The sequence below is a fragment of the Pelophylax lessonae genome (assembly GCF_965119305.1).
Source record: "Pelophylax lessonae genome assembly, chromosome: 9".
Taxonomy (NCBI): domain Eukaryota; kingdom Metazoa; phylum Chordata; class Amphibia; order Anura; family Ranidae; genus Pelophylax; species Pelophylax lessonae.
In genome coordinates, this window is record NC_138776.1 from 62213002 (window position 1) to 62240339 (window position 27338).

The 27338-nt window shown below is 43.3% G+C and overlaps 2 protein-coding genes across 4 annotated transcripts in view; one reads left to right on the forward strand and one right to left on the reverse strand.

The window, feature by feature from the left end:
- The window catches only part of BCCIP (BRCA2 and CDKN1A interacting protein), a 42776-nt gene extending 19738 nt beyond the window's left edge, over window positions 1-23038 (forward strand). Inside the window, exons 6-7 of the mRNA XM_082269382.1 lie at window positions 15034-15205; window positions 22580-23038. Coding sequence (XP_082125508.1) covers window positions 15034-15205; window positions 22580-22750 — 343 coding nt within the window. The 3' untranslated portion in view covers window positions 22751-23038. The remainder of the gene's footprint in view (window positions 1-15033; window positions 15206-22579) is intronic.
- Window positions 22890-27338, reverse strand: part of DHX32 (DEAH-box helicase 32 (putative)) — a 186961-nt gene continuing 182512 nt past the window's right edge. For all 3 annotated transcript variants that reach the window (XM_082269371.1, XM_082269372.1, XM_082269370.1), the window contains one exon: window positions 22890-23270. In XM_082269371.1, coding sequence (XP_082125497.1) covers window positions 23081-23270 — 190 coding nt within the window. In that variant the 3' untranslated portion in view covers window positions 22890-23080. The remainder of the gene's footprint in view (window positions 23271-27338) is intronic.

Here is a 27338-nt window from a genome sequence, read left to right on the forward strand (position 1 = left end):
TACTGATGTGTATGGGGGAACACGCTTCCCCTTCAGTATTTGCTTGTCATTGAATGGATAGGATGGTAAGGTTTAAAGTCCATGTCTGGATACATTTTAGAGAACCCCCATCCCTCAATGTTTCCACCATCCACATGGTTTTTTTTTTTTTTTTTGGCCCCGAAAGCTCTACAAAGCATTTTTTGCTTAAATGAGCCTGCTGTTATATGATCACTGAGCTCTTTTTTTGTGTTGCAGTGTTTCTAGCTTGGCTAGCACAGTGGTCCTCAATCCTGGCCTACAGGGCCCACTAACAGGCCAGATTTTAGATATTACCTTGGGGAGATGCAGACTAGAGTACTGCAATCACTGAGCAGCAAATGATATCACCTGGGATGTATTTCAGTTATCTTGCAAATCTGGCCTGTTAGTGGGCCCTGTAGGCCAGGGTTGAGGACCACTGGGCTTGCACACCCAATGGCTTAGACTTGCTCATGGAAAATATCGGCCATCCCCAGTGCATGGGTCCAGCTATAGATGGAGATGATTTGTGATGTGGCACAAAGTCAGGGCCTCAGGGCATACTGTGAAACCAGGCCTGCAGCATCTATGACAAAGACATAGGAATCAAATAAACTGGTGTAACAAACCACAGTGCAAGGCTGCAGGTTCTCCCCATTTATACCTTATACTTGGACCTGATATCGAAGAAGCATCACTAGGAATGTTCATTGTGTAGACCCCTTGTGATGCATGTAAATGTGTCATGTGACTATTTAGTGTTACAAGGTCTCAGATGTGAATGGGGAGCAGGTGTGTTAAATTTGGTGTTATTGCTCCCACTCTCTCATACTGGTCACTGGAAATTTATATATATATATATATATATATATATATATATATATATATATATATATATATATATATATATATATATATATATATATATATATATATATATATATATATATATATAAAGGGCTGGGCGATTTTGCCTAAAAAAAAAAAAAAAAAAAAAACTTTGATTTTTAAAGAAAAATTCGAGATTCGATTCGATTTTTTTTTTTTTTTTCTTTTTTTTTTTTTTCAATGCACTTAAAAAATGACTGCAGACATTTGGAAGTAGTTCTCTGCTAGTACTACACGCTGCCATGTTGTTTTGACTGTGTTACGCGCTTCTTTTACTGTGTATGGTTACGCGGGGCGGGGGCTGGCTCATATCGCGCTAGCGGCACTATGGTAACGCACAAGGACTGTATGGAATGAGGGGCGCTGAGCGGGGAGGGAAGGTTCACAGGAGGAGAGCTCACACCTGTGTGGAGGACTGAGGAGAAACGCTGTACAGGTGTGGCTAGTCTCTGTACCTATCAAAGCCCCTGTACAGGTATAACCCTGCCTCCCCTCAGACGCACCGCCCGCTTCCTCTCCTGAGAGCTGACGTCACATCCAGGCCTGGCGGTGGCTGCTGATTGGCTCGTTCCTCAGACTCTGAGCAGAGATGGCAGCGGCGGTGGTCCGGTTACTGGGGAGTTCTCGGTGTGTTGTGTCCGGTTCCCGGGCCTGGCTGTACGGTGTGCAGCAGACTAGGAGCTGGCTGGAGCCCAGGGCGGCCCACCTGTACAGGTAAGTGTCCCGCATGCAGGCCATGGGGGCCCCTGAGTGACCTCTAGTGTGCGTGTACTGTCTATGGTTACGCGGGGCGGGGGCTGGCTCATATCGCACTATCGCGCTATGGAAAAACTATTGTGGCAAAAAACTCGAGTTTGCAAAATAAAAATCGTTTTCCACTAAAAAATTGATTAATCGATTTTTTGCCCAGCCCTAATATGTATATATGTATGTGTGTGTATATGTATAAGTGTGTATCTTTTTATCTTTTTTTTTTCTTTTTTTTTTTTTTTTTATGTGATTATATAATCTTTGTTCACAGCTGAGAATAACAAGCTTAGAGAGGTAGAGAAACAGCAGAACACTGATCTTCCCAGTGAATGGTTGTGGGGGCCATATCAGGAGAAGTGTTAGTTGTTGAAGGACAGGCGGCAGGCTGAGCTCCCAGTCCAACTGTACTTAATGCTGTTGCACCCCAGTCTTCCAAACATTTTTAAATAAAGAAATGTAAAAAAAAAAAAACTAGAATGGATGTGCTTACATGCCTAGCATGGTCAGTTTGAAATAGGAAAGCAGGATCACAAGGTGTTTTACAAAAAAATAAACCATACAAAGCACAGGATGCTTTCTAAAACAAGTACATGGTACAATAGACACCTATCAGAAATATGAAATGTTGGGGTAACATATTCTTAAACCTTTACATCCCTATTTATGGAGGGTCTCAACTTCTGCCCAACTTTTAGCAAAGCTGCACTTCCCACCATCCAACAGTCCAAGGGAAGAGTTTCCAGTGGCAACTGTGGCTCTTTGAATGGTGTTAGTAATTGGACTTTGTTCCGAGATGGGCGGTGCTAGTCTAGTTGGAGAGTTTCTATTGGCTATGGTAGCACTCACTATATGTGGTGATTGGAAGGCCCCCCAAGTTTTCCTGTGTACACGAACAATAGACTGCAGATATTGTTGACCTGATTGGCAGAACTGGAAGACAAATTCTGGTACGTATTTAGACACTGTCTACCCATGGGAGATAAACTCATCCATCTAGGATACTTACACACAGTACTTCATCCCTGCCTGACTATTTAAAATGGATATAAAACCTATTCCTATCTGTCACAAGCTCCAGGTGTCAAATGGAGAGATTCTACATATGCTTTGGGGGTGCTCTAAAGTACGACCTTTGTGGTTGCAAGTTACTAAATTAATTTCCTATAACTTTCTCATCATTCCTGTCAACCTATGTAATCCAAAGTGGTGTCTTTTTGGAATTTTTGGAGATTTGGATATAAGCACAGCCAAAAAAAAAACTTATATAAGACTTTTTTATGTCCGTAAAATCACAGTCCTTTAATTGTACGGCTGCTAAAGTCATGCATATTAATTCTTGGAAAGGTTTAGTGAATAAGATAAGCTGAGCTGTGCAAAGCAAAACAAACATAAATCTATTCTATGTGCAAAATCAATATATAACAAATCTTCAAGTGTCAAAACAATTCACAGTGGTGATAAATAAATATCATGCCATGTTAGGCTAGGTTTCCACTAGTGCGGCTACGAAGTCGTGCTACTTCTAGCACGACTTCGTAGCAAAAGTAAACCGCGGCTTCAGTTAGACTTGTCCCTCATATATAGAGGGAAGTCGCGCTCAAAAGTAGTACACGATTTACTTTTGAGGTCGCGGCAACTGAAGCCGCGGCAGTGGAAACGTGCCCCATTGAAAACAATGGGGTTTGACTTGCTGTGCGACTTGACATGTGTCAAGTCGCACCGCAAGTCGCACTAGTGGAAACCGAGCCTTATAGTGCTTTTAAAAAGTCCTCTTATATCCAGTCCATATACTTCCTGTGTGATGTGACCCCACCAATAAATCACCATCCACATAAATCACTTCTTAGGTCCAATTTCTTAACCACTTAAGCCCCGGAAGATTTTACCCCCTTCCTGACCAGGGCCTATTTTGCAATTCGGCACTGTGTGACTTTAACGGACAATTGCGCGGTCGTGCGACGCTGTACCTAAACAAATTTGATGTCCTTTTTTTTTTCCCCACAAACAGAGCTTTCTTTTGGTGGTATTTGATGACCTGTGCGATTTTTTTTTTTTTTTTTTTTTTTTTTTTTTTTTTTTTTTTTTTTTTTTTTTTTTTTTTTTTTTTTTTTTTTATCATGCGCTATAAACAAAAAAAGAGCGTCAATTTTGCAAAAATAACAATATTTTTCACATTTTTTTTTTTATATGAAATTCCCCCAAAAAAATGTAAAAATCAAAATTTTTTAACATGTTTGGCCAATTTGTTTTCTGCTACATATGCTTGGTAAAAAAAAAAATCACTAAGCGTATTTTGATTGGTTTGCGCAAAAGTTATTGCGTTTACTAACAAAGGGAAAGATTTTTGTAATTTTTGTTGTTTTTTTGTTTTTTTTTTTTTTTTAACGAGTAATGGTGGCGATCTGCGATTTTTTTTTTTTTTTTTTTTTTTTTTTTCCGGGACTGCGACATTGCAGCGGACAGATCGGACCCTTGACTGACACTTTTGGGGGTACCAGTGACATTATATACACATGCACTGTTACTGTAAAAATGACACTGGCAGGGAAGGGGTTAACTTTATTGGGGAAGGAGGGGTTAAGTGTGTCCCTAGGGGCGTGCTTCTAACTGTGATTGGGCATGGCTACTGGTGTAAGAACAGAGATCAACGGTCCTACATAGAACCGTCCGATCTCCATTTTTACACAGGGGAGAATGACAGGCAGCTTTGTTTACATTAGCCGCCTGCCTTTCTCCCTTCACGGCGAACGATCGCGAGTGACTGGCGGACAGTTTGGACTGCGAGAGGGAGAAGCTGCACAAGGAGCCAGTCCGTTGTCCAGCAGTGCTCATGTGCCGAAGGACATGCTGCTAGGAGGAGAGAGTAGAGTGACTGAAGATGCCTTTATCTCTCATCTGCTTCTCTATTCACTGTGCAGTCACAGGCTGGGGGAGGGACAAGACCTGCAAATGTTAACTGCAGCAGAGAAAATTCAGGCCTCCTGTCTTGCTAATTGGGGCCTTGTCATGTGGGCGAGCTGTGTATGTTTTAAGCCTGAATGAACAGAAATCTAAATTCTTTTAACTGTTACCATAAATGTATTTCATCCATGCATTTCGCTGTTTGCCTGGAGTTCAGCTTTTAAGCAAAAAACTAAAAAATTAGCATCACTTAAAAGTCCGAAAAAAAAAAATCTTCACCTGCCCTCGAATTATATGATGATACCAAAGCGATTACAGTATAAAATTACAAAAAAAAAATACTGTGTAAAATGCATTTTCCATAAGATGATGCATGGTGCTTGGGCTTTCCTTGTTAACCTGCCATGAACTATGAATTCCATTATTAATTCCGGCACAGAGTGGTGTTTGGATCTGGCGGCTGTAAATTGTTAATTGCAGAGTAGTGGGTGTCGCGCAGGAGAAGGGTCACCCCTAGATATGAAGAAATGACTGGTTTTCGCACTGACACGACTGCAGTAAATCTAGTTAAGATTGCAGCACAAATGAAGTAGCGAGCCTCGGGGTCAGACTAGCAGTAATGGCTGTAAATGGCGCTGCACGCTATAAGCAGATCACGGCATAAAATGAGCTGGCTCCAGGCCTGTAATTTAATAGTAAACTGTCAGCGATATGTCGTGTTTCTGTTTACACAGCACACTTCTGATTTAAAGAACGCTCATTTGCATAACGTTTATTGTTATTGCCAAATTTTAGGAAGAATTTATTCCTCCACATTGAGAAGTTATAAATCACTCATTGGACTCTTTTTATCTTTTTTATATTACATTTCAGGATTGAGGTAGAACTTATGACCTAATTAGCTTTTGGTCATCTGCAAAGAGCTGCTGGAGACAATGGCAGCTATGAGAGAATAGTCCGGTATATAAAGCTGAACTCCGGGCAGATATAAAAGGCACACATTCATGCAAGAATACTCTGTGTTTCTTAAAGCGGAGTTCCGGGCACAGAAGTCATTTTTTGATGAACATACCCCCGGGACAGTCAGGGCTAGCACATTCCACAATGGCTAGCCTCTGATCTGTCCCGGTTCGCACTTACCTTTTAGAAGAAATACTTACTTAGAAAATTTCTTCCACAGCGTTTCCATCTCTCTTGTGGGCAGCTGAAGCCGGCGCGGTCCTCTTCTGCGTCTTCTTCCGCGTCTTCTTCTCCCAGAATGCGCCGCACCGGCCCCTCTCGTCACTTCCGGCGCGGCGCCGCATTCCTAAACAGCTTCTGGGCATGCCCAGAAGCTGTTTAGCAGGGGAATGCGGCGTCGCCCGGAAGTGACGAGCGGGGCCGGTGCGGCGCATTGATTCCTGGGAGCGATGACGTTTAGCTCCCAGGAATCATCGCAGCGCAGGAAGTGACGGGGTGAGCCGCGGCTCCGAGGGAGGAAGCAGTCAGAGGTGAGTATTTACGATCTTCAATAAAAAGGTGAGTAAACAAAAAAAATAAAAATAACTATCCAATTCCTTTTCAGGTCAGGTCTACCTAGCGGAGGGGCACAAAAAAAAAAAAATAGTTTTTGTGCCCGGAACTCCGCTTTAATGCAGGACTAATGCCTCGTACACACGCAACGATAGTTGGTCGTGAATTTTCGGCCAACGTCCGATTGGCCGATTTTCGGCTTGTTAGTATGATGCTTCCAACAACCGACTGCGACTTTTCGGCTGAACAAAATCTGGTGTGCAGACTATAAAATTTTTGTTGGCCGTCGCAAGAACGGCCAATTTTCCATCAGTCAGTACAGATTTCGGCAGACAAAAATGTGATGAGCAAGACTGGGCATGCTCGGAGAAGAAAAAACACACGGAAAGTTAATCATCACATGACATCACTTCTGAAGTTGGTTTTTGTTGGCCGATTAAAATTTGTGTGCAGTCTAGAGCACATTTTAACCAACACAACAACACTGGACAAAAGACGGCCGATCGATCGGCCGATAATCGTTGCATGTGTACGAGGCATTAATCGTAAAATAATTTTGCTCCCCTCTATTGGGCCATCATTTTTAGAATGAACGCATGTGCATATATGGGCTGCTGGTGTCTTCCAGGTCTAGGCAGAGGCCAGTGGTGCATATGCGCGGGGCGATTTCTGTACTTGCACATAACGCTGCCAGCTTCTGGCAGATTGCCACTTTACTGCCTGGCAGCGTTTGTGCACACACATCCTGCCCCCACAGTGGCCGCTAAGTAACACCCTGCCTCCTGGGAAAGTTGTGATGTAGCAATTCTAGAAGGCAGCGGGGCCCCGCCTAGGCTGGAAACCCAAAAGTGCAGCACAAAAAAAATTAATAAAACAGTAAAAAATAGAATAAGAATTTAGCAATTCTGTATGCAGGAGGGATAAAATAAAAGTTAATAAACAAGCAAAAAGTTGGGGGAGCAAACCCTGAACATGTATTTCTAAAGCTGGTGCAGCTATGAACCAAGCGACATGTATATTAAAAAAGAATAGCCCACACATGCAAAAGAAATGACTATCAAATATGGAGACAATCCATAAATAAAAATGGGGATTTGGTCCCACCATATGGCCATATCGTGCTCAAGCCCACCACTACGTCAAAGTACCCCATTATCAGTGGGTCCTACACTATCCATAGAAAATGGGTGAATCCAGCCTCTCTAACCCTTGGAGACAACACTCCTTGCTGCTTGCACAATATGGCCATACGGTTGGACCAAATCCCCATTTTTATTTATGGATTGTCTCCATATTTGATAGTCATTTCTTTTGCATTTGCGCGCTATTCTTTTTTAATATACATGTCGCTTGGTTCATAGCTGCACCAGCTTTAGAAATACATGTTCAGGGTTTGCTCCCCCAACTTTTTGCTTGTTTAAAATAAAAGTTGTTAGTTAAGGCCCCTTTCACACCTGTGCGACTTAAGTCAAGCGATTTTTACCCCGACTTTAGGCAATGCCTAGGTCTTTAGACCTCAAAATGCATTAAAATCGGCCAAAAGTAGTGCAGGGACTACTTTGAAGTCGTTGTGACTTGAAGTCGTACAGATATGAGTGGTACTCATTGGAAATCATGGAGAATGACTTGTCATGCGAGTTTGCAGTCCCAAGTCGCAGGACAAGTCACACAAGTGTGAAAGGGGTCTTAGTTCTTCTTTAACACATAGTAACACTTATTTTTTTAAATACACAAAGTATAAGCACATGATTCGGCTTGATATTAACGTATAACTAAGGCAAACCTTTTCTTTTTTTTTGTAAGTGTTGGATAGCATGGAGAGGGATTCGAACACCTGTCCGTTTTTTTATTACTCCCCATGCACTTGTCAAGGAGGTTTACCCTCCTCATTTAAAATGCAAGTAAAAGAAAATCCATAATTTTGGGTTGTCCCCAGAAAAGTAATAGAGAGGAAATCTTCTAATGGGGACACTAGTTCTGGTGACCTTAATTTTCAGGGATTTCCTCTCACTTCCTGTTTGGCTATGGGACAGAAAGTGAAGGGAAATCTTCCCAATGGGACACAGATAGCAAAAGAAAATCTGACAGGGGTTATAACCCTCCATTACTCTATCCAAAATGGGGGGGGGGGGGGTTTGCCCATAGTTCTTTAACTTTTTTGCATGCCCCTGTACAGCAGAGTTCAGAGGAGTGCAAGGAACATGCTGATAGTGAAAAGGGAAGCAGTACTGTTGAGCATACTCTGCTCTCTCCTCCTGTCCAGTCACACTGGTTGAAGGACAAGACCTGTAAGTGTTGCTTAACTGCAGCAGAGAAAACCAGGGCTTCTGCCCTTCTAGACAGGGCTGTGTTGTGTGGCAGAGCTGTGTAAATCACAGGACTGGATGGACAGAAATGTAAATCATGACAGGTATTCCATCCCTATTTAGCTTTTTGCTTAGGTTTAAAGTGATACTAAACGCACACTGTTTAATTTACATTGTCCCTTCTATTTCTGTATATGGATGATGGCACTCTAATTATTTTAATAAAAAGAAAAACCTTATTCCTAATCGATATAGAGCTGATCCAGATCTTCCCCAGCCTGGCTGCAGGGAAACGCAAGCGGGAGGTTAAAAAAAAAAAAGCAGCCTTTGGAATACAGAGTAAAAATAAATATTAAACTGTTTTAACTTCTTCCCACCCGCGCTATAGCCGAAAGATAGCTACAGCATGGCTCACATTGTTGGGAGAGCGTCTATGGACATTCTCCCGTGAGCGCCAGGCGCTCTTTGATTGCGGTGTCCTTAGAACACAGCTGATCACAGATCGGGGTATGGGGCCAATCCCAGCTGATCACAGATCGGGGTATGGGGCCAATCGCAGCTGATCACAGATCGGAGTATGGGGCCAATCGCAGCTGATCACAGATCGGGGTATGGGGCCAATCGCAGCTGATCACAGATCGGGGTATGGGGCCAATCGCAGCTGATCACAGATGGGGGTATGGGGCCAATCGCAGCTGATCACAGATGGGGGTATGGGGCCAATCGCAGCTGATCACAGATGGGGGTATGGGGGCCAATCGCAGCTGATCACAGATCGGGGTATGGGGCCAATCGCAGCTGATCACAGATCGGGGTATGGGGCCAATCGCAGCTGATCACAGATGGGGGTATGGGGCCAATCACAGCTGATCACAATGTAAACACAAGCTGGTTATTGGCATTCCTTTCCTCACGCTGACAATATGCGGAGAAGCGAGCCGGTAACCGGTTTGTGTAAAAGGGACATCTACACTGATATCAGTGCAGTCCCAACAGTGCCCACCAGTGCTGCCAATTAGTGCCTATCAGTGCAGCTTATCCATGCCACCTATCAGTGCCCACCTGCAGACTCATCAGCACACATCAATGAAAGAGAAAAAATGACCTGTTTGCAACATTTTATAACAATTTATGAAAAACTTTTTTTTATCAAAGTTTTTGGTCTTTTCTTCGGCTGTTTAGCAAAAAAAAAAAAAAAAAACAGTGGTTATTTAAATTGGTGATTGGCCGATATAGTTTTTTTTTAATGCCGATACCGATATTTTGTTCATCGGATATTGGTATCGGCCGATATTTTCAGACATGTAAAAAAAATGTTTTTTATTTTTCTAAAGGTACTCCTTGTGGAGGGATCTGGGTGTTTAAAAAAACCCCAAACCCCTCCTCGGCACCAAAAAGCATTCAAATGCCAAGTTTGGCTGTTTTGAACGCTGTCAGTTTTTTTAATTTGGCGCCGAGTACCCGGAAGTGATGTCATGACATCACTTCTGGGTTTTTTACATGGAGACCGGTGTAACGTTAGAATTCCATACCCCGTGAAGAAACCATACCCTCGTCACTTCCGGTCTGAAACAGCTGAGCAGCGCAGCAGTGCGCATGCTCAGAGCCCCGGAGACGCAATTGAACATCAAAGAATCAGAGAAGTGCGCATGCTCGGTGGGCATGAAATTATCACAGCACTGTGTCTAATGTTATACTTGCGGCGGGTATATTAAAACACTTCGGCTGCAACATTAATCATCTCCTCTGGTATCGCTGTAACTTCCCTCATCTCCGGTAATAAATATAAAAGCGGCGGCGGGTGTATGATATGTAAATGACGGCGATCGCGGCTCCGTGATCCGCTTTTATATTTATTACGGGAGATGAGGGGAGTGACAGGGGGAAGAGCGGAGATGATTTGTGTTGCAGAGGAGCTGTTTTAATGTAAGCGCCGCAAGTTTAACTACCGTGAGAAATCCATACCCTCCGTAGGTGCACCGGAAGTGACGAGGGTATGGATTTCTCACGGGTATGGTTTTTTCACGGAACACCGGGGTCTTCTTATCGGCGGCAGTGGAGGTAGGATGCCTGGGTCTCCCACTCCCTGTAATGACAGCTGAGCGGCTTCTCAGCCGTATCGGTTGTCATTACAAGTCAGCCGACCGTCGGCTATGGACGCCGGTACCGAGATGATGCCTCTGGCTGCAGGCATCACTACGGTACAAGCACTTTCCCTAAATATCGGCAATATCGGTAACCTCAGGGGCCGATTCCGATATATCGGGGAAAGTGCATATCGGCCCCCGATAGGCGTTGCCGACAATCGGTTGATCCTTAATTTAAATACCACCAAGAAAGCTCTATTTGTGTGAAAAAAAACGGAATTTTTGTAAAATCTTACCTGTAAATTTCCTTTCTCTGAGTCCTCCGACAGTCGCTGCCGCTTCATATTCGTCACAATAGGGTATTAGACTTTGCTCCGAAGGAGTAGCTAGGCAACAGAATATGTTAACATTAAAGCTTTTAACATATCCCACCCTCAAGGGGTGGTCCCCTCAGTCAATACCCTCCTACTTCCTGCAACCATATCTCCGTTTCAGTGGAATAGCAGTAGAGTATACAACCAAACCCCAAAAGAGGGGCGGGGGCGGCGACTGTCGGAGGACTCAGAGAAAGGAATTTTACAGGTAAGATTTTACAAAAATTCAGTTTTCTCTTACGTCCTCCGACAGTCGCCGCCGCTTCATATTCGTCACAATGGGGACGTCCCAAAGCAGTGCAAACATGAGGGGTGGGAAACGCATCCGCGCCGTAAGGCAACGCAGTCTCCGCATCAAAGAAAGGAACCTTACCAAAGGAAGGAAACCAGCTGGGCAACAGGAAAAAAATTGCTCAACAGGAGCAACAACCCAGGAAAAAACAAAGAACCAGGGGATAAAAAACCTATCCCAACAGCCAGAGGTCCCAACAAGGGACCCTAGGGAACTGCCGCACTAAGAACCTTGCGGCCAATAGAAGCATCCGCCGATGCCTGAACATCTACCTTGTAGAATTTTGTGAAAGTGTGCACGGTCGACCAGGTCGCCGCCTTACACACCTGGGCTACAGAAGCCCCATGACGACAGGCCCAAGATGTACTCAGAGATCTAGTAGAGTGCGCCTTCACAGGCACAGGGGGAACCTTCCCCTGCAAAGCATAGGCCTGTTCAATGGTCTGCCTGATCAATTTGGCGATGGTAGAGGCCGACGCCGCCATGCCCTTCCAAGGACCCTCAGGAAGAACAAACAAGGAATCCGTCTTTCGAAAAGACTCAGTCGATTTAAGGTAAACCCTTATCGCCCGAACAACATCCAAAGAATGTAGACTCACCTCTTTCGGGTGTTTAGGCTTCGCGCACAGCGAAGGCAAGACAATATCCTCATTTAGATGGAATTCCGAAACTCGCTTCGGAAGAAAAGAAGGATTAGGTCGCAAGAACACCTTATCCAAGTGAATAACCAGATACGGAGACTTGCAGGACAAAGCTGCCAGCTCCGACACTCTGCGAGCCGAAGTGATCGCAACCAAAAAGGCGACCTTCTTGGACAACATAGACAACGAGATCTCCCTGATCTGTTCAAAAGGAGCACGTTGTCCCTTGCAGCCCGCAGCATGCAGCAGAATGATAGGGAGACAAACAGTGAGAACAGAGGCAGGTTACACAGTCTCAGACTGACACCCCCCCAGACAGACAGGTCCCCACATAGATACACTTACCTCTCAATGGCGTGGGGGACCCGCACAGGCGAACAAGCCGCTGCACATAAGGCAGGGAGAGTCGCATACAAGACGCACAAAATGGGGGTTAAGAAACCGCACAGCGTCCAGTGAGGTAGCCACCTCACCAATCATCCCTGCACCGAACAGGGATGGGTCGTTCGCTGTGCCAGGAGCGTTACCTGGCCGAACGCTCGATGGCAGGCTGGGAAGCCACTGACCCACGACCTGCGACCAGGGGGATCAGCCCGAGACCCAGCCCGCATAATCCTCTTCGTCAGAAGAACTAACTAATGCTGACAAAAAGAACAGCTAGGTAAAGATAGAGAAAAAACTCAAACAAAAAATCAAAAAAGAAGAAAGAGGCTGGGGCACAAAGCCCCAGCACAGAGAGAACCAGCTACTCCTGACAAGCTAGACATTGAAACTGAGATATGGTTGCAGGAAGTAGGAGGGTATTGACTGAGGGGACCACCCCTTGAGGGTGGGATATGTTAAAAGCTTTAATGTTAACATTCTGTTGCCTAGCTACTCCTTCGGAGCAAAGTCTAATACCCCATTGTGACGAATATGAAGCGGCGGCGACTGTCGGAGGACGTAAGAGAAATACCAATTTCATGTCATTAGAGTGTAGCAAGACTGAGCAATTGTCATTCAAAATGTGACAGTGCTGAAAACTGAAAATTGGCCTGGGCAGGAAGGGGGTGAAAGTGAAATGAAATCCTTATGGTTTTTTGGCAATAACATGGTGTGGCCGGATTTCTGCCTGTCACAGGCTGTGTCACTACCCTCCAGCCTGTGTCTTAGAATAGGAGGGAGTAGAAGCCTCCATCAATCTACATGTAAATGTATTGCCTCCATTGTGTTTAGCTGGTTAGTGGGCATGGAGGAGGAGGGAGGGATTGGGCTGTCATTTATATGCCTACATGTGTGACTCTAAAGCCATATGGGATGCCCAGATGTGATAGGGAGGAAATGCTCAGCATAGAAACTCACTGCAAACTGAGCATGTGCGGTCACCACAGCTGCAAAATCCCTAGCTGAATTGGGGACCGAAGGGGGAGATAGAGAGCAGCAGGATCAACCAGGTGTTTGCAGAATACAGACAACTAATCTTATAGTGAGTGAGTATGAACAGCATGGAATACACCATTTATTGAGAATTATTTTTATGATGTGGGTTTAGTGACTCTTTAAGACTGAATTTTTTGATTTTGGCATAAGTCCAGTTGTGACTGCTTCTTTATAAGGTCTGATGCCCACTTCTGTTACGGGCATCTGGCAATTTTTATTTTTTTCTTTCCTGCCTCTAAACACCTCTTCATGTTATCCTATGTGTCCACAGGGGTTCAGAGGATGAAAAAACCCATTGCCAGTACATCCAGGGGCAGCAGCGTTTTGGCAGAAAGCACACTTGAGGCGTCTAAATGCTGTGTGTGTCCAGAACTTAAGCGTTAATTTATTTCAGTGGCCAGAATAAATTATTGGCCAATGAATAAACGCCTAAACGTTTCTATATGTATTACACATGTCAAGAATTTTTCTGGCAAAATGCTGCTGCCAGGAGGAAAGGCGTTTAGGAGAGCTGAAAAAAAATGCTGTGTGTATAAGGACGAAGATTTCGTGAAACTAAGCTTTAATTAAAAAAGAAAAAAATTCTATTCAAGTATATATTCTTAAAGCGGAGTTCCACCCAAAAGTGGAACTTCCTCTTTTAAGTGCTCCTGACCCCCTGACATGCCACATTTAGGATGTCATTTTTTTGGGGGTAAAGCAGATACCCTAGTTATGACAGGTACCCGCTCCCGTCAGGCCGCCTAGTTCTCCCTCTCCCTGCAATCTTCTGGGACATGTCAGAGATCCCAGAAGCCCGGCCATTCAGCAGGCGCAGCGGGACGTGCGCACCCGTCTGTAAAGCCCCAAGCTGTCACAGCCGGGGTTCCCACGCCAGTGATGCCACCGAGAGCAGAGGGAGAGGAGCAAGGCTTCGGGCAGCTGCATCACTGGATTTTGGGACAGGTGAGTGCGTGTTTATTAAAGCGGAGTTCCAGCCTCAAATTATACTTGCCTCCATCTTCTCGCTCCGGGGTCACCTGAAAAACAAATGGATAATGGCAATTTTTTTATTTATTTTTTTTTAATTACTTTGTTTAGAATAAAATATACTTACCTTACTTCCTCTTCCTCCCCTCGGCGGCCACGGCGATTCGTCACCTCCTGGCTTTGCAATGATTCCTGGGAGCTGAACCTCATCGCTCCCAGGAATCAATGCGCCTGCACCGGCCCCGACGTCAGTTCCGGTGCAGGCGCCGTCATACCTTGCTAAACAGCTTCTGGGCATGCCCAGAAGCTGTGCAGGGATGACGCTGCGTGGCCGGTGCAGTGCATCATGGGACGGAAGAGGACACAGAAGAGGATCGCGCTGGCTTCAAGCTGCCCACACCTGAGATGGCAGCGCTGGACAATACATTTTCAAGGTAAGTATTTCTTCTTGCAGGTAAGTGCTACCCGGGACAGATCAGAGGCTATCCATTGTGGAATGCACTAGCCCTGACTGTCCCGGGGGTATGTTTATTAAAAAAAACATTCCCAGGGTGGAACTCTGCTTTAAGTCAGCAGCTACAATTTTTGTAGCTGCTGACTTTTAATAAACACACAAACAAATGGAGCTCCACTTGAACTCAAAGTACTTTCTGTTGCTCTCAGGCCGTCATCAAATCTCTAAATTGTTTTTTTTTTTTTTTTTTTTGCTGTTCAGGGACTGTTAGTTTGTTCATGTGAGTGGGGAAAGGGAGAGGTTTGGTAGCTCACTGGGAGAGTTACAGGGAGCCAGAAAAACGCATTGAGGAATGATTCAATGAATAGCAAATTACAAGACCAAGAATAAGGATATCCTTTAATGGCACTTTATCTGTTCCCACTTGTACTTCCAAACAGGAAGGAGCTTGCAGAAGCCCAGCGAACCAACAAGCCATGCGGCAAATGCTATTACTATCTCATTATCAGCAAAACTTTCATGGAACCTGAGAAGAAATCCAATAGAGGTGGAGGACCTCAGGGCAAGGAGGAGATGATGTTTGCAAATGCTGAAGATGAGTTTTTCTATGAGGTAAGATCTGGTTTGGTTCCATCCACCTTATGACTTTTGGGAAGAACGTCCGGTGCTCCTTAACTTGCTGCAGCGCCCAATTGGTTATGAAAGTAATGGGCAACTTCTTTGTAAGTGGTCAGCTTTAGCCCACCAGGCTGTGTAACGGAAATATCACTCTTGGGTGAGCTGCCTATTTAAAGTGTATCTAAACCCAAGGATAAAAATGTAATATAGTGCAAATTATCAGTCATTGGATGTGGTGAGTACCTTCGTTTCTTTTTTTTCAGCCTATGACCATTTTTAGCAAGAATAGAAAATAACCGGTTACCTGGCCAGAAATGCCATGTCCTTATCACTAAGTTCAACTGATATAAAACCATGTTCTTTTCCTTCAAGCTATCCTCTGTTATCTATGAATTCCCCTGCCCCCCATCCTTGTAATGGAGCTGAAGAGTAGAGAAAGTTTTGTTTGTTGTCTAACCTGGCCTACAACCATGGCTCCCTGTGTGGATACAGTGGAGGAGTGAGCGTAGCCACCCAGAGACCAGGAAGTGTTTTATTCAGAAAATTGATCACCAGGTGAAAATAAAACAAGGCCTGAAAAAGAAAACAAATACAGTCACCATATCGTGTGGTAAGCTGCAATATGACATTTTTGGATTTGGATACACTTTAACCACTTAAGCCCCAGCAATATTTCGGACACTTTTTGTTTACAAGTTAAAATCAGTATTTTTTCCTAGAAAACTACTTAGAACCCCCAAACACTATATATATTTTTTTAGCAAAGACTCTGGAGAATAAAATGACGGTCATTGCAATATTTTTTGTCACGCGGTATTGGCGCAGCAGTCTTTAAAACGCCATTTTTTTGGAAAAATTTAGAAAAATCACATTTCACTGCATTTAAAAAATACTATACAGTAAAGTTAGCCCATTTTTTTTGTATATTGTGAAAGATGATGTCACGCCAAGTAAATGGATACCCAACATGTTACGGTTTAAAATTGCGCCCCCCGTGGGATGGCGACAAACTACGGTCAATAGAGATCTCAATCGGTGACGCTTTAAATTTATTTAACGGTTACCAGTTTAGAGTTAGTGTAGCTCTTTTTTTTTTTAATTATTGCACACGCACTGGCGATCGCTGCGATACCTCACATGTGTGGTTTGAACAGCGATTTCATTCGCGGCTCGACTTCCGTATACGTTTTTTTGTGCATGCGCTAACGGTGACGGGGGCGGCTAAATTTTTTTTTTTCCCATTTATTTTAACTTTATTACAGGTTTTTAAAAAAAAAAAAAAAAAAATCTGATCACTTTTATTGCTGTCACAAGCAATGTAAACATCCCTTGTGACAGCAATATGTGTGACAGGTACTCTTTATGGAGGGATCGAGGGTCTAAAAGACCCCAAACCCCTCCACTACACTTCCATGTATGCAAAACGCCGAAAACGGCGTTTTTGCATACAGCCGTTTTTTAAATTTGCCACTTTTTGCAGCACAATAACCTGGAAGTGACGTCATGGACGCCGCCTCCGTGTTACGTCATCGGAGACCCGATCAAAGCCGTTTCCGGCATTGATCGGGACTCCATCCTGCCGGCTGGGTGCTCGGGGCTCCCGGTGGGACGGGAGCCCCGAGCAAAGTCATGGAAGGTGGCGGGAGGGGGCGTCCCCTCCCGCTCACCTGGGTAACAATCGAGCGGCTCCCGAGCTGCATCGGTCGTTACCGACGGAAAGCCGACCGTTGGCTGTTAACCACGGTACCGGGATGATGCCTCTAGCTAGAGGCATCATCCCGGTATAACCCCACAAATTTACCCGACGTATATATATGTCAATATGCGGTAAGTGGTTAAAGAGGTAGTAAAGTCTCCTTTGTGATAAAATGAACATCTCCTAAATGTCCACCGTTAAGGAGATATTCACCCTGGATGCAGCCGGTGACTTCACCGGCGCATGCACTCTGAAGGTCCGGCATACCGTGCCGGAGCCAAGGGCGCATGCGTGAGAGTGATGTTATTAGGGCTCCAGCCACTCATACAGGAGAGACCATGCGAAGATTGAAGCCCTCTCAGCGGTGACAGCACACTGCTGGAGGACTTCATTCTAAGGGAAGTATTTCATAATGTGCTAGTACTAGAACATATTATGCTTTTTTTTTTTCTCAAACTCCAACAGTTTACTACCGCTTTAACCGTTTTGAAGGGACACAACACTCCGATTACAAAATTGATATATTGGCCTACAGTGCCTTACATACACCTTGAACTTTTCTACATTTTGTCATGTTGCAACCAAAAACGTAAATGTGTTTTTTTATGATGTTATGTGAGAGATTAAAGTAACACATAATTGTGAAGTGGAAATAAAATAAATGGTTTTCAAAATATTTTACGCATAAATATGTGAAAAGTGTGGCATGCATTTGTATTCAGCCCCCTGAGTCAATACTTTGTAGAACCACCTTTTCCTGCAATTACAGTTGCAAGTCTTTTTGGGGATATCTCTACCAGCTTTGCACATTTAGAGAGTGACATTTTTGCCCATTCTTCTTTGCAAAATAGCTCAAGCTTTGTCAGATTGGATAGAGAGCGTATGTGAACAGAAATTTTTAAGTCTTGCCACAGCTTCTCAATTGGATTTAGGTCTGGACTTTGACTGGCCCATTCTAACATATGAATATGCTTTGATCTCTATACCTTTTGCATTGTGGCTGTATGTTTAGGGTCGTTATCCTGCTGGAAGGTGAACCTCCACCTCCAGTATTTTGCAGAGTCTAACCGGTTTTCTTCTAAGATTGATCCATCCACCATCAACTCCCCCTGTTGAAGAAAAGCATCCCCACAACATGATGCTGCCACCACCATGTTTCACAGTGGGGATGGTGTGTTCAGAGTGATGTGCAGTGCTAGTTTTCCACCACACATAGCATTTTGCTTTTAGGCCAAAAAGTTCAATTTCTGACATAACTGACCAGAGCACCTTCTTCCACATGTTTGCTGTGTCCCCCACATGGCTTCTTGCAAACAGGGCTTCTTATGGCTTTCTTTCAACAATGGCTTTCTTCTTGCCACTCTTTCATAAAGGCCAGATTTGTGGGTTTGTAGTCGATTTCAAACCCGCATTTGGGGGCGAGTTGAAAGACCTTTATGTAGGTTCATGCACAGATGTCTATAAAAATCGCCCCCAAAGTTGCCAAAAGTAGTGCAGGAACTACTTTTGCAAATCGGTGCGGCGCTGCAAAGTCTGTTTGGACCGTGCCGTTGCCCGGAGTAGGCTGCGATTTGACATGTCAAATTGCACCGATTCTCCCACCTGAGCTGGGTATCTCTGCAGCTCCTCCAGAGTTACCATGGGCCTCTTGGCTGCTTCTCTGATCAATGCTCTCCTTGCCCGGCCTGTCAGTTTAGGTGGACGGCCATGTCTTGGTAGGTTTGCAGTTGTGCCATACTCTTTCCATTTTCAGATGATGGATTGAACAGAGCTCCGTGTGATGCTCAAAGCTTGGGATATTTTTATAACCTAACCCTGCTTTAAACTTCTCACAACTTTATCTCTGACCTGTCTGGTGTGTTCCTTGGCCTTCATGATGCTGTTTGTTCACTAAGCTTCTCTAACAAACCTGAGAGCTTTACAGAACAGCTGTATTTTATACTGAGATTAAATTACACACAGGTGGTGGACTCTACTAATTGGGTGACTTCTGGAGGCAATTGGTTCCACTAGGTTTGAGTTTGGGGTATCAGCATAAGGCTTTGTTTCCACTATTGCGGCTACAAAGTCGCGCAACTTTGTAGTGTGACTTGTTTGCGGCTACTTCTGGGGACTTCAGTGCGACTTGTCCCCTCATTATAGAAGGAAATCGCACTGAAGTCGGCCCAAAAGTAGTGCAAAAACTTTTTTTAAGTCGCAGCAGTTAGAACGGGCCAAATTGAAATTAATGGCTTTTGACTTGCTGTGGGACTTGACGTGTGTCAAGTCGCAATAGTGGAAATGGAGCTTAAAGGGGGTTGAATACAAATGCGTGCCACACTTTTCAGATTTTTATTTTGAAAACCATTTAGCATTTTCCTTACACTTCGTGTTGGTTTATCCTGTAAAATCCCAATAAAATACATTTATGGTTTTTGTTGTAACATGACAAAATGTGGAAAATTTCAAGGGGTATGAATACCTTTTCCCACAAATGTGACTATAAAATTGTTTCAGGAAATAAAATGAGGATCTTTTCAACCAATATGGAGAAATGTTTATTTTGTGTAGATTGCTGGCCTGTCACTTTTCTTTTGCTCACCAATGTAAAATGGTGATCATTTGGCTATAGTAAATCCATTTTTAATAGTCAGCCACAAATACATTTCTTGCTGTTAAACTACATTTTAATGTGGTCATCAAATATGTTTTACAGCACATTCTAGGTGTAAAATGAGCCTCATTTCTAATCCACGCTCAATTACATTTAATTAAAATATGTATTTGAATGATCTGTGCTTTCCCTGGATGTGGAGGCGAGGGAGTAGATACATGTGGAGCTCAGGGATGGCTGCATGTCTCAATAATGAGGTTACTTGTAGGAGATAACGTTAAACAGTAGGCAATCTAACAAAATCCGATGTGGGCCATTGTGCAGCCATTTTGCTGCTGGGGAGCGAAAAATCCAGCCAGGGACCTTGCCCAGGCCTAAACTCTGCAGGTCTCATTTATCCGCAAATTATAGGAAAAAAGAGCGCTAACACATTCCAGCTGTAATAAGTAACTGGGTTGCCATCTTGCTGTTTGGGAACAACCAGAGAGTTGCCCAGACCTGCACTAAATAGGCCTACTTTCCCTTAAAGGCCCAATTCCAGGTAGATTAGAAGAGCACCCCATCAAAGCAACTAGAGTCTGAAAGTATTTATTTATTTTTTTTTCATCTGAAGTAGTCATTAGGTGCTGCGGCAATTTTAAAAATGGCAATTAACAGATTTTTTTTTTTTTTCAAAATTTGATATTTAAAGAATAAGTTCACTTTTTAGAAAAAAATAATAAATGCACTTTTTGCAGCAGGTAAAATGTGCATTTATTGTTTTGGAGCCTATAAAGCATTGCACATACAATCAGCAGCTCGCTGGTGCCATGCAGGTCTCCAGCAGGTCTGTCCAGTGTATCTGTGTGCCCATATATCCCATTTGGGCAAGCAGATACAATCTGGAAGGAAGAAAATAAACTACCACGGTGCTCCAGTTTCATTGAAAACTACAGGCTGCTGGACCTTGCAGTTCTCCAGTTGCAGGACACTGAATGAGTGATGTGGCCGGGAAGGCCAATTTTTTAAATTGTGACAGCTAGCACGAGGGAGAAGATCCCTGCTAGCTGTCCGATCAGTGAGGTGCGGGTCTGTTCGTAACATAATACACTCTGAATATGGGTGTAACATTACAAAAAGGTGAGCTTATCCTTTAGAGTCCATTTCTTTTTATACAGCATTCTAGGCCCTGATGAAAGGGGTACAAGTCTGGCCCCCTGAAATGGGTTGGATTGTTATTTTGGAGACTTATCTTGGAATAAATTGGACTATTTAGTGTGGCGCTCTTATGTCCACTTTTCCTGAAATATTTCCAGGATGCCCAGGAAGGTATTCTTTTCTTCTAACCTTCTCCAGTTAGCCTGTCCTTGGCACACTGTACTCCAGCAAAAGACTTTTTACTCTGCAAGGTTTATTTAGGAGCATCCCAAGATCCAGTGCCATCCATTTAAACCCCTCTAGTGTTTGGGGAACAAAGAAGATGTTTTTGACAGTCCATAGCAACCAAATCAATCTTTCCAAGGCAGGTTTGATGATGAAATGAAGATACAGTATCCCACAAAAGTTAGGGGTGTACTCACTTTTGTTGCCAACGGTTTAGACATTAATGGCTGTGTGTTGAGTTATTTTGAGGGGACAGCAAATGTACACTGTTATACAAGCTTTACACTCACTACTTTACATTGTAGCAAAGTGTCATTTCTTCAGTGTTGTCACATGAAAAGATATAATAAAATATTTACAAAAATGTGAGGGGTGTACTCACTTTTGTAAGATACTGTAGGTTGCATTAGGGCAACAGTTTTTCAACAGCCTTTGGTGATGCATTTGATGGCTAATTACAAGACCATTTTTGGGTTACCCTAGTTCTTAGGGGTTTGTGTATAGTGGAATGATATTAGAGACCTCTGATCAGACCATTTCTATCAACAACAATATTCCCATAAGATTATTTTTTGCATGTTTTTCTTTTACCTGTAAAACGGCTCCCTGGTGTAGAATGAGACTGCTGCTCGATGCCACCATCTTGAATGTTTTGTGAGCCACCCCAGCAGACTCGGGTGACACTCTATAGCAGGGATTCCCAAACTACAGCCCTGCAGCTGTTGCCAAACTGCACATCCCATGAGGCATTATAAAACTCTGACATTCAAATACATGATGGGAATTATAGTTCCTGAACAACTGCAGGGCCGTAGTTTGGGAATCCCTGCTTTATAGTTTCCCATTTGCTCCTCCACTGGAAGCTATATAAAAGGTGAGGGGTGGGGCAGAGGAGCTAGACCAGCACTTAGAGTAATTATACACTCCTGGAAGAGGAGAGCACCATGATATGCAGAGGGGGTGCAGGCTGTTCTAGGAAGTGGGCTCTCCTGGAGTAAATTTTCTAGCAAGTTCAAAGGCACATTAAAGTGAATAAAGTAATTTCTATGGAAAGGAAAGCAAGACAGCACAGAAAATCAAGTATTTGCATTTTTACATGGGGGAGTGGATTAGAGAGTCTCACCATGTTGGATTCTAGAAGGGATTGGTCGTCCCCTATAAAAATGTTCTTCAGTAACAGAGGGACATAAAAATAGCACTTCAAAATGTTAAAGTGGTTCTAAAGACAAGGTTTTTTACTGTTGTGCATTCTATGTATGAAGGTAAATAAACCTTTAGCCCCCTCATACATACTTACAAATAGCTTGCCATGGGGGTACTCTGCAAGGTGGAGGGGCCCAGAGTGCCAGTGAAGGACCTGAGAAAAGGAGGATCGGGGCTGCTCTGTAAAAAAAACAATTACACAGAGCAAGTAAAACGTGTTTGTTGCCATAAAAGGCAAACCTGTCGATCTTCTGTGTATTGCCAATGCTCTCGGTCGCCCAAAAGTAGCGCAGATACCCTTTTTTTGCTTTTAAGGGCCCATTCCAGGTGTGTCCTGTGTGAACTGATCCCATAACCTTCTATTATGGAAATAATCTGTTTCTTTTCGTTGTCTGACCCACATCAGACAAAACAGCTGAAATCTGGTTGGTTGTCATACATTCAGGGATCGGTTTTCAATATCCTTGTAAGCAAGCAGAAGTTGATATTTTTTTTTTTTTGTGTGTCTTTGCAGCAAGCAACCCTGAAATTCAACTATTCTGTACAGGAAGAGTGTGACTCGCAGCTAGGAGGAAGGTGGTCTTTCGATGACGTTCCTATGAAGCCTCTCAGGACAGTCATGTTGGTCCCAGCTGACAGAATGAATGCCATCATTGAGAAGTTCAAAGAATATCTATCCGTGTAAAGAAGGACTGAGTTTCCAGGATGAACCAGTGACTCCTTTTTTACGCACTGTCATGTAGTTCCAATATTTTATAGTCTTTCCTTCCAGCTGCTTCAGAAGGGGAAAACATTTCACAAGGGAATAAGCTGCAGCAACAGTGTACTATAAACAGGATTTATATTTTTATTATTATTTTTACCAAGACAAAATTCTGCAAGAAAAATATACAAAAGTCTATGAAATCCTGAATGTGTAACATCTGTCTGTTAAGTTCACAGTTCATTAAAACTCCTTTGTGTTTGGAACACATATTGCACTTCTGTTGCCTTTTTTTTTTTTTAGCAGGCGAGTTTATTGTATGAGACATCTCTGCTCGGCTGCACTAGATGCTTCTTCTTCCTCCGTGGCTTTTACCTGATTTTCTGGCGGGTCTTCCGGTACAGCGATATTAGTTGTACACTCCAGAGCGGTTTCTAGAATCTCTTTGCTTTCACTGGGGGGCAGATTGCTAAAGTAATATTGGGGCACCATCTGCATGAACCTAAAAAGGAGATAAACAAGTTGAATGAATTTCAGGTAAGATTGCTTTACATGCATTTATGCCTCAAGCACCCTCCTAGACTGGCTAGTTCATCACAAGGTGTAGGTCAGTAAGGCTATTGGTGTTTTGTAGACCAGCATTTCTCAACCTCTAGGCCAAGTCTGGCTCACAAGTCTTTGCCTGTAGCTACATTTGTACCTGTTCCCAGGGCACTGAGCAGATATGGTCGATTTAGCTTTCAATTCTTCACTGGTACAGAAAGACGCCAAGGAGGAGGATCAGAATGTGGAGTACTGATAATCCCCCAAAAACAAGGGAAGAGAGGATGGGGAGCCGCCATGCATGTCAGACAGCAGTACACCCCAGCAGCTCTCATTGCTCAGCAGTGTGCCCTTACCAATGACTCGTAGTGGTGGTTGCATGCTCTGTGGCAGCCCAGAGGGCACTGGTGATATAGGTAAGCTTAGTGAGATCGGTGCTGATTCATAGGCCCCTGGTTAGTGGCTGTGTGATGTGCAGTTCTCTTAGGTGTAGCAATATAGGTTACATGCAAGGGTCCTTGCAAAGTCTTATAAAATTCACTGACATCACATGTCTTAGTTCTAATGCTCCCCCTGCCCATGTCTGGCCACCCTAGGGTTCCTCCCGCACCTGAATGCTGCGTTGTATAAGCCCTTGGGAATTCCCACCAAACCCTGGATTCTGCAACAGACATCTCACAAACATCAACGGAGGGTTATTCTGCCTGGGGGCCAAACCCACCGACATTAATGAAGTGAGGGCTATTGCTATCATTCTGGGAGTATAAACTTCTTTTTATTTGGGGAGCATGGAAGGTTTTGTACAAGGTCCTGGTCTCACTAAGGTTGGGAACCTTTGCTGTAAACAACATGGAGATACTTCAGAATTCTGACTGGTGCATTTGTAATTGTTCTCCTAATGTGCTTCAAGCAGGTTTTGGATTCCCAAAGACTTGTTGTATAGGAATGCAAAATTTGTCTGACATGAACAAAAAGCCTACCAACACAGGCCCTTAAGGGCCATACACACTATAAGATTTTCTGAAGACTTTTTTTCCTTCAGATTTACCTTTTCTATATGTAGTGCAATGGCCTGCCAGATTGCATACAAATGGAAAGTATTTAGGTTTGACCTCCTATTATATTATATGGTTTTAGTAAGTCTAAAGGAAAAAGTCTTCAGAAAATCTTATAGTGTGTATGGCCCATTACATATACAATAGCTGATTACAACCAATACTGCATTTGGCTGTATATTCAAGATTGAGAGGTAACTGTAGGCACACAGGAGCTTATTTGTATGTGTGGCAATTATATAAAACCCCCGTGCAATTCCCCTTTCATTATGGCATTTTACTGAAACCATAACTGCAATGACAGGCGTTCCTGTAGCTAGCTAGGGAAATAAAACAAATATTACGGCACAAACAGTGGTCCTTTATTAGTACTAAAGCAATTTATTTTTTTTATTACCGTTGTTGGAAAAAGTCCATTGCTGTGAGCTTACTATGCAATCTGATTATACCACCTCTCAGATCTTCCAATTATGTAGTGCTAGGGCCTGTCTGATGGAGATACAAATGAATTGGATTGTTTACATCTGTTCTCATTACATAGCTTTGGTAAATCTGATGGAGATTTTACAGCCAGTCTAAAACATGTATGGCTTTGAACACTGGTATCTTGTTCAGTCTACCCTTTAGGCCTCAGAAACACATTCACTTTGAAAAACAAATACACAGATTAGTAGGTTTCCTTTAGATAGTCTAAGCCAGAGCACAGTGGTGGCTTAAATCTACACTATTACACAGAGGATTCCCAGTCAGAAACTGAGCTATGGCTATTTTTTTTTACTATAATGCAAAAGAGTTAAAGAGGAACGAAGTCTCGACATAGTTACATTGGTCCAATGTAACTATATATACATATACACACACACCCCCATACCTTTCCAATGACTCTGAAAGCTGGAATTTTCTTACGCAGACACTGCTGTTCCAGTGATCTGCACTTGCTTCCAGGCCCCAAGCATCTGCCTTGCTGCATTCTGAACACAGGAGTTCGGCTGCTCAGCACAGGCGCCGTTCAGAGAATGCTTTATACCTTCTGAATGAATGAATGCAAAGCTTTCTCTGATTGGATGAGGCAAGGAGCTTGACATCACCATCCCATCCAATTTGGTTGTTTATTGTGAACAATTTTAGGATCTGTACCTTCCCTGAGGTAGGGTGTCCTTTGCTGGACAAGCCTGGAAGATGTCACATCTCTCATAAGCAACTGAGATTCTTCAGCTTTTTTGGCCAGCAAAAGAGTGACTTTAATTAGGTAATGTGGCAGCTGTACCTTGCCGATGAATTGCTATTGTAACACATACAGTGGATATAAAAAGTCTACACACCCCTGTTAAAATGTCAGGTTTCTGTGATATAAAAAAACGAGATAAAGATGAAAATATGCAACCACATTATTTTTGTTTTTTAAGTGTGCACACCCTGTTATAACTGGGTATGTAGTTGTGTCCAAACTCATGTTAATTAGGAGTCAATACCCACCTGCCATTTAAAGTGCTTCTGATTAACCCCAAATAAAGTTCAGCTGTTCTAGTACTGTCCTGACATTTTCTTAGACGCCCCTACAGCAAAAGCCATGGTCCGCAGAGAGCTTCCGAAGCATCAGAGGGATCTCATTGTTAAAATGTAGCAGTCAGGAGAAGGGTACTAAAGAATTCCCAAGGGATTAGATATGGCACACAGTGAAGAAAGTCATCAAGTGGCGAAATGATGGCACAACGGTAACATCACCAAGAACTGGAGGTCCCTCCAAAATTGACGAGACAAGAACTGGTCAGGGAGGATGCAAAGAGGCCTACAGCACCATTAAAGGAATATCGGGCAAGTACTGGCTGTGTGACACATGTGACAACAATCTCCTGTATTCTTCATATGTCTGGGCTATGGGGTAGAGTGGCAAGACAGAAGCCTTTTCTCAGGAAGAAAAACATCATAGCCCGGCTAAATTTTGCAAAAACACATGAAGTCTCCCAAAAGCATTTGGGAAAATGTGTTATGGTCTGATAAAACCAAGGTTGAACTTTTTGGCCATAATTCCAAAAGATATGTTTGGCGCAAAAACACTGCACATCACCAAAAGAACACCATACCCACAGTGAAGCATGGTGGTGACAGCATCATGCTTTGGGCCCCTGTTTAGCTAGAACAGGGGCCTTAGTCAAGGTGGAGGGAATTATTCTCCAGTCAATATTGGCACAAAACCTTAAGGTTTCTACTAGAAAGTGAACATGAAGAGGAACTTTATCTTTCAGCGTGACAATGACCCAAACCATACATCCAAATCCGCAAAGGAATGTCATCACCAGAAGAAGATGAACGTTTTGAAATGGCCCAGACCTGAATCAGATTGAAAATCTGTGCGGTGATCTGAAGAGGGCTGTGCACAGGAGGAGATGCCCTCACAATCTGACAGAGTGCAAAGAAGAGTGGGCAAATATTGCCAAATCAAGATGTGCCATGCTGATAGACCCATACCCAAAAAGACTGGGTGCTGTAATAAAATCTAAAGGTGATTCAAAAAAGTATTAGTTTAAGGGTATGCACACTTATGCAACCATATTATTTTAGATTTTTATTTTTACTTCCTTTCACCTAAAAGATTTCAGTTTATTGTTCAACTGAGTTGTGCAATTCATAGGTCACATTAAAAAGGTGGAAAAAGTTCTGAAATTATTTCTTTGTCATTTTTCTTTACATCACAGACCTTTTTATTTTTATCCACTGTAGGCTTTCCTGATGATGCACCACCTTGACATCGTAACCCCCCCCCCCCCCCCCCACTGCCAAAAAAACCCCAGTAAGTTAAATCACAGGGCAGTACAATCATCCATTGGTGTGGCAACATACATTTCTTAATAATGGAGCCATAGTATATCGAATTGTGGAACCTGAATGAATTTTGGTAATAAATTACTTTTCCTAAATGCCATTTGTTTATGCATCAAATAGAAAGGAGTGCTGATCTCAGCTGCAGAATG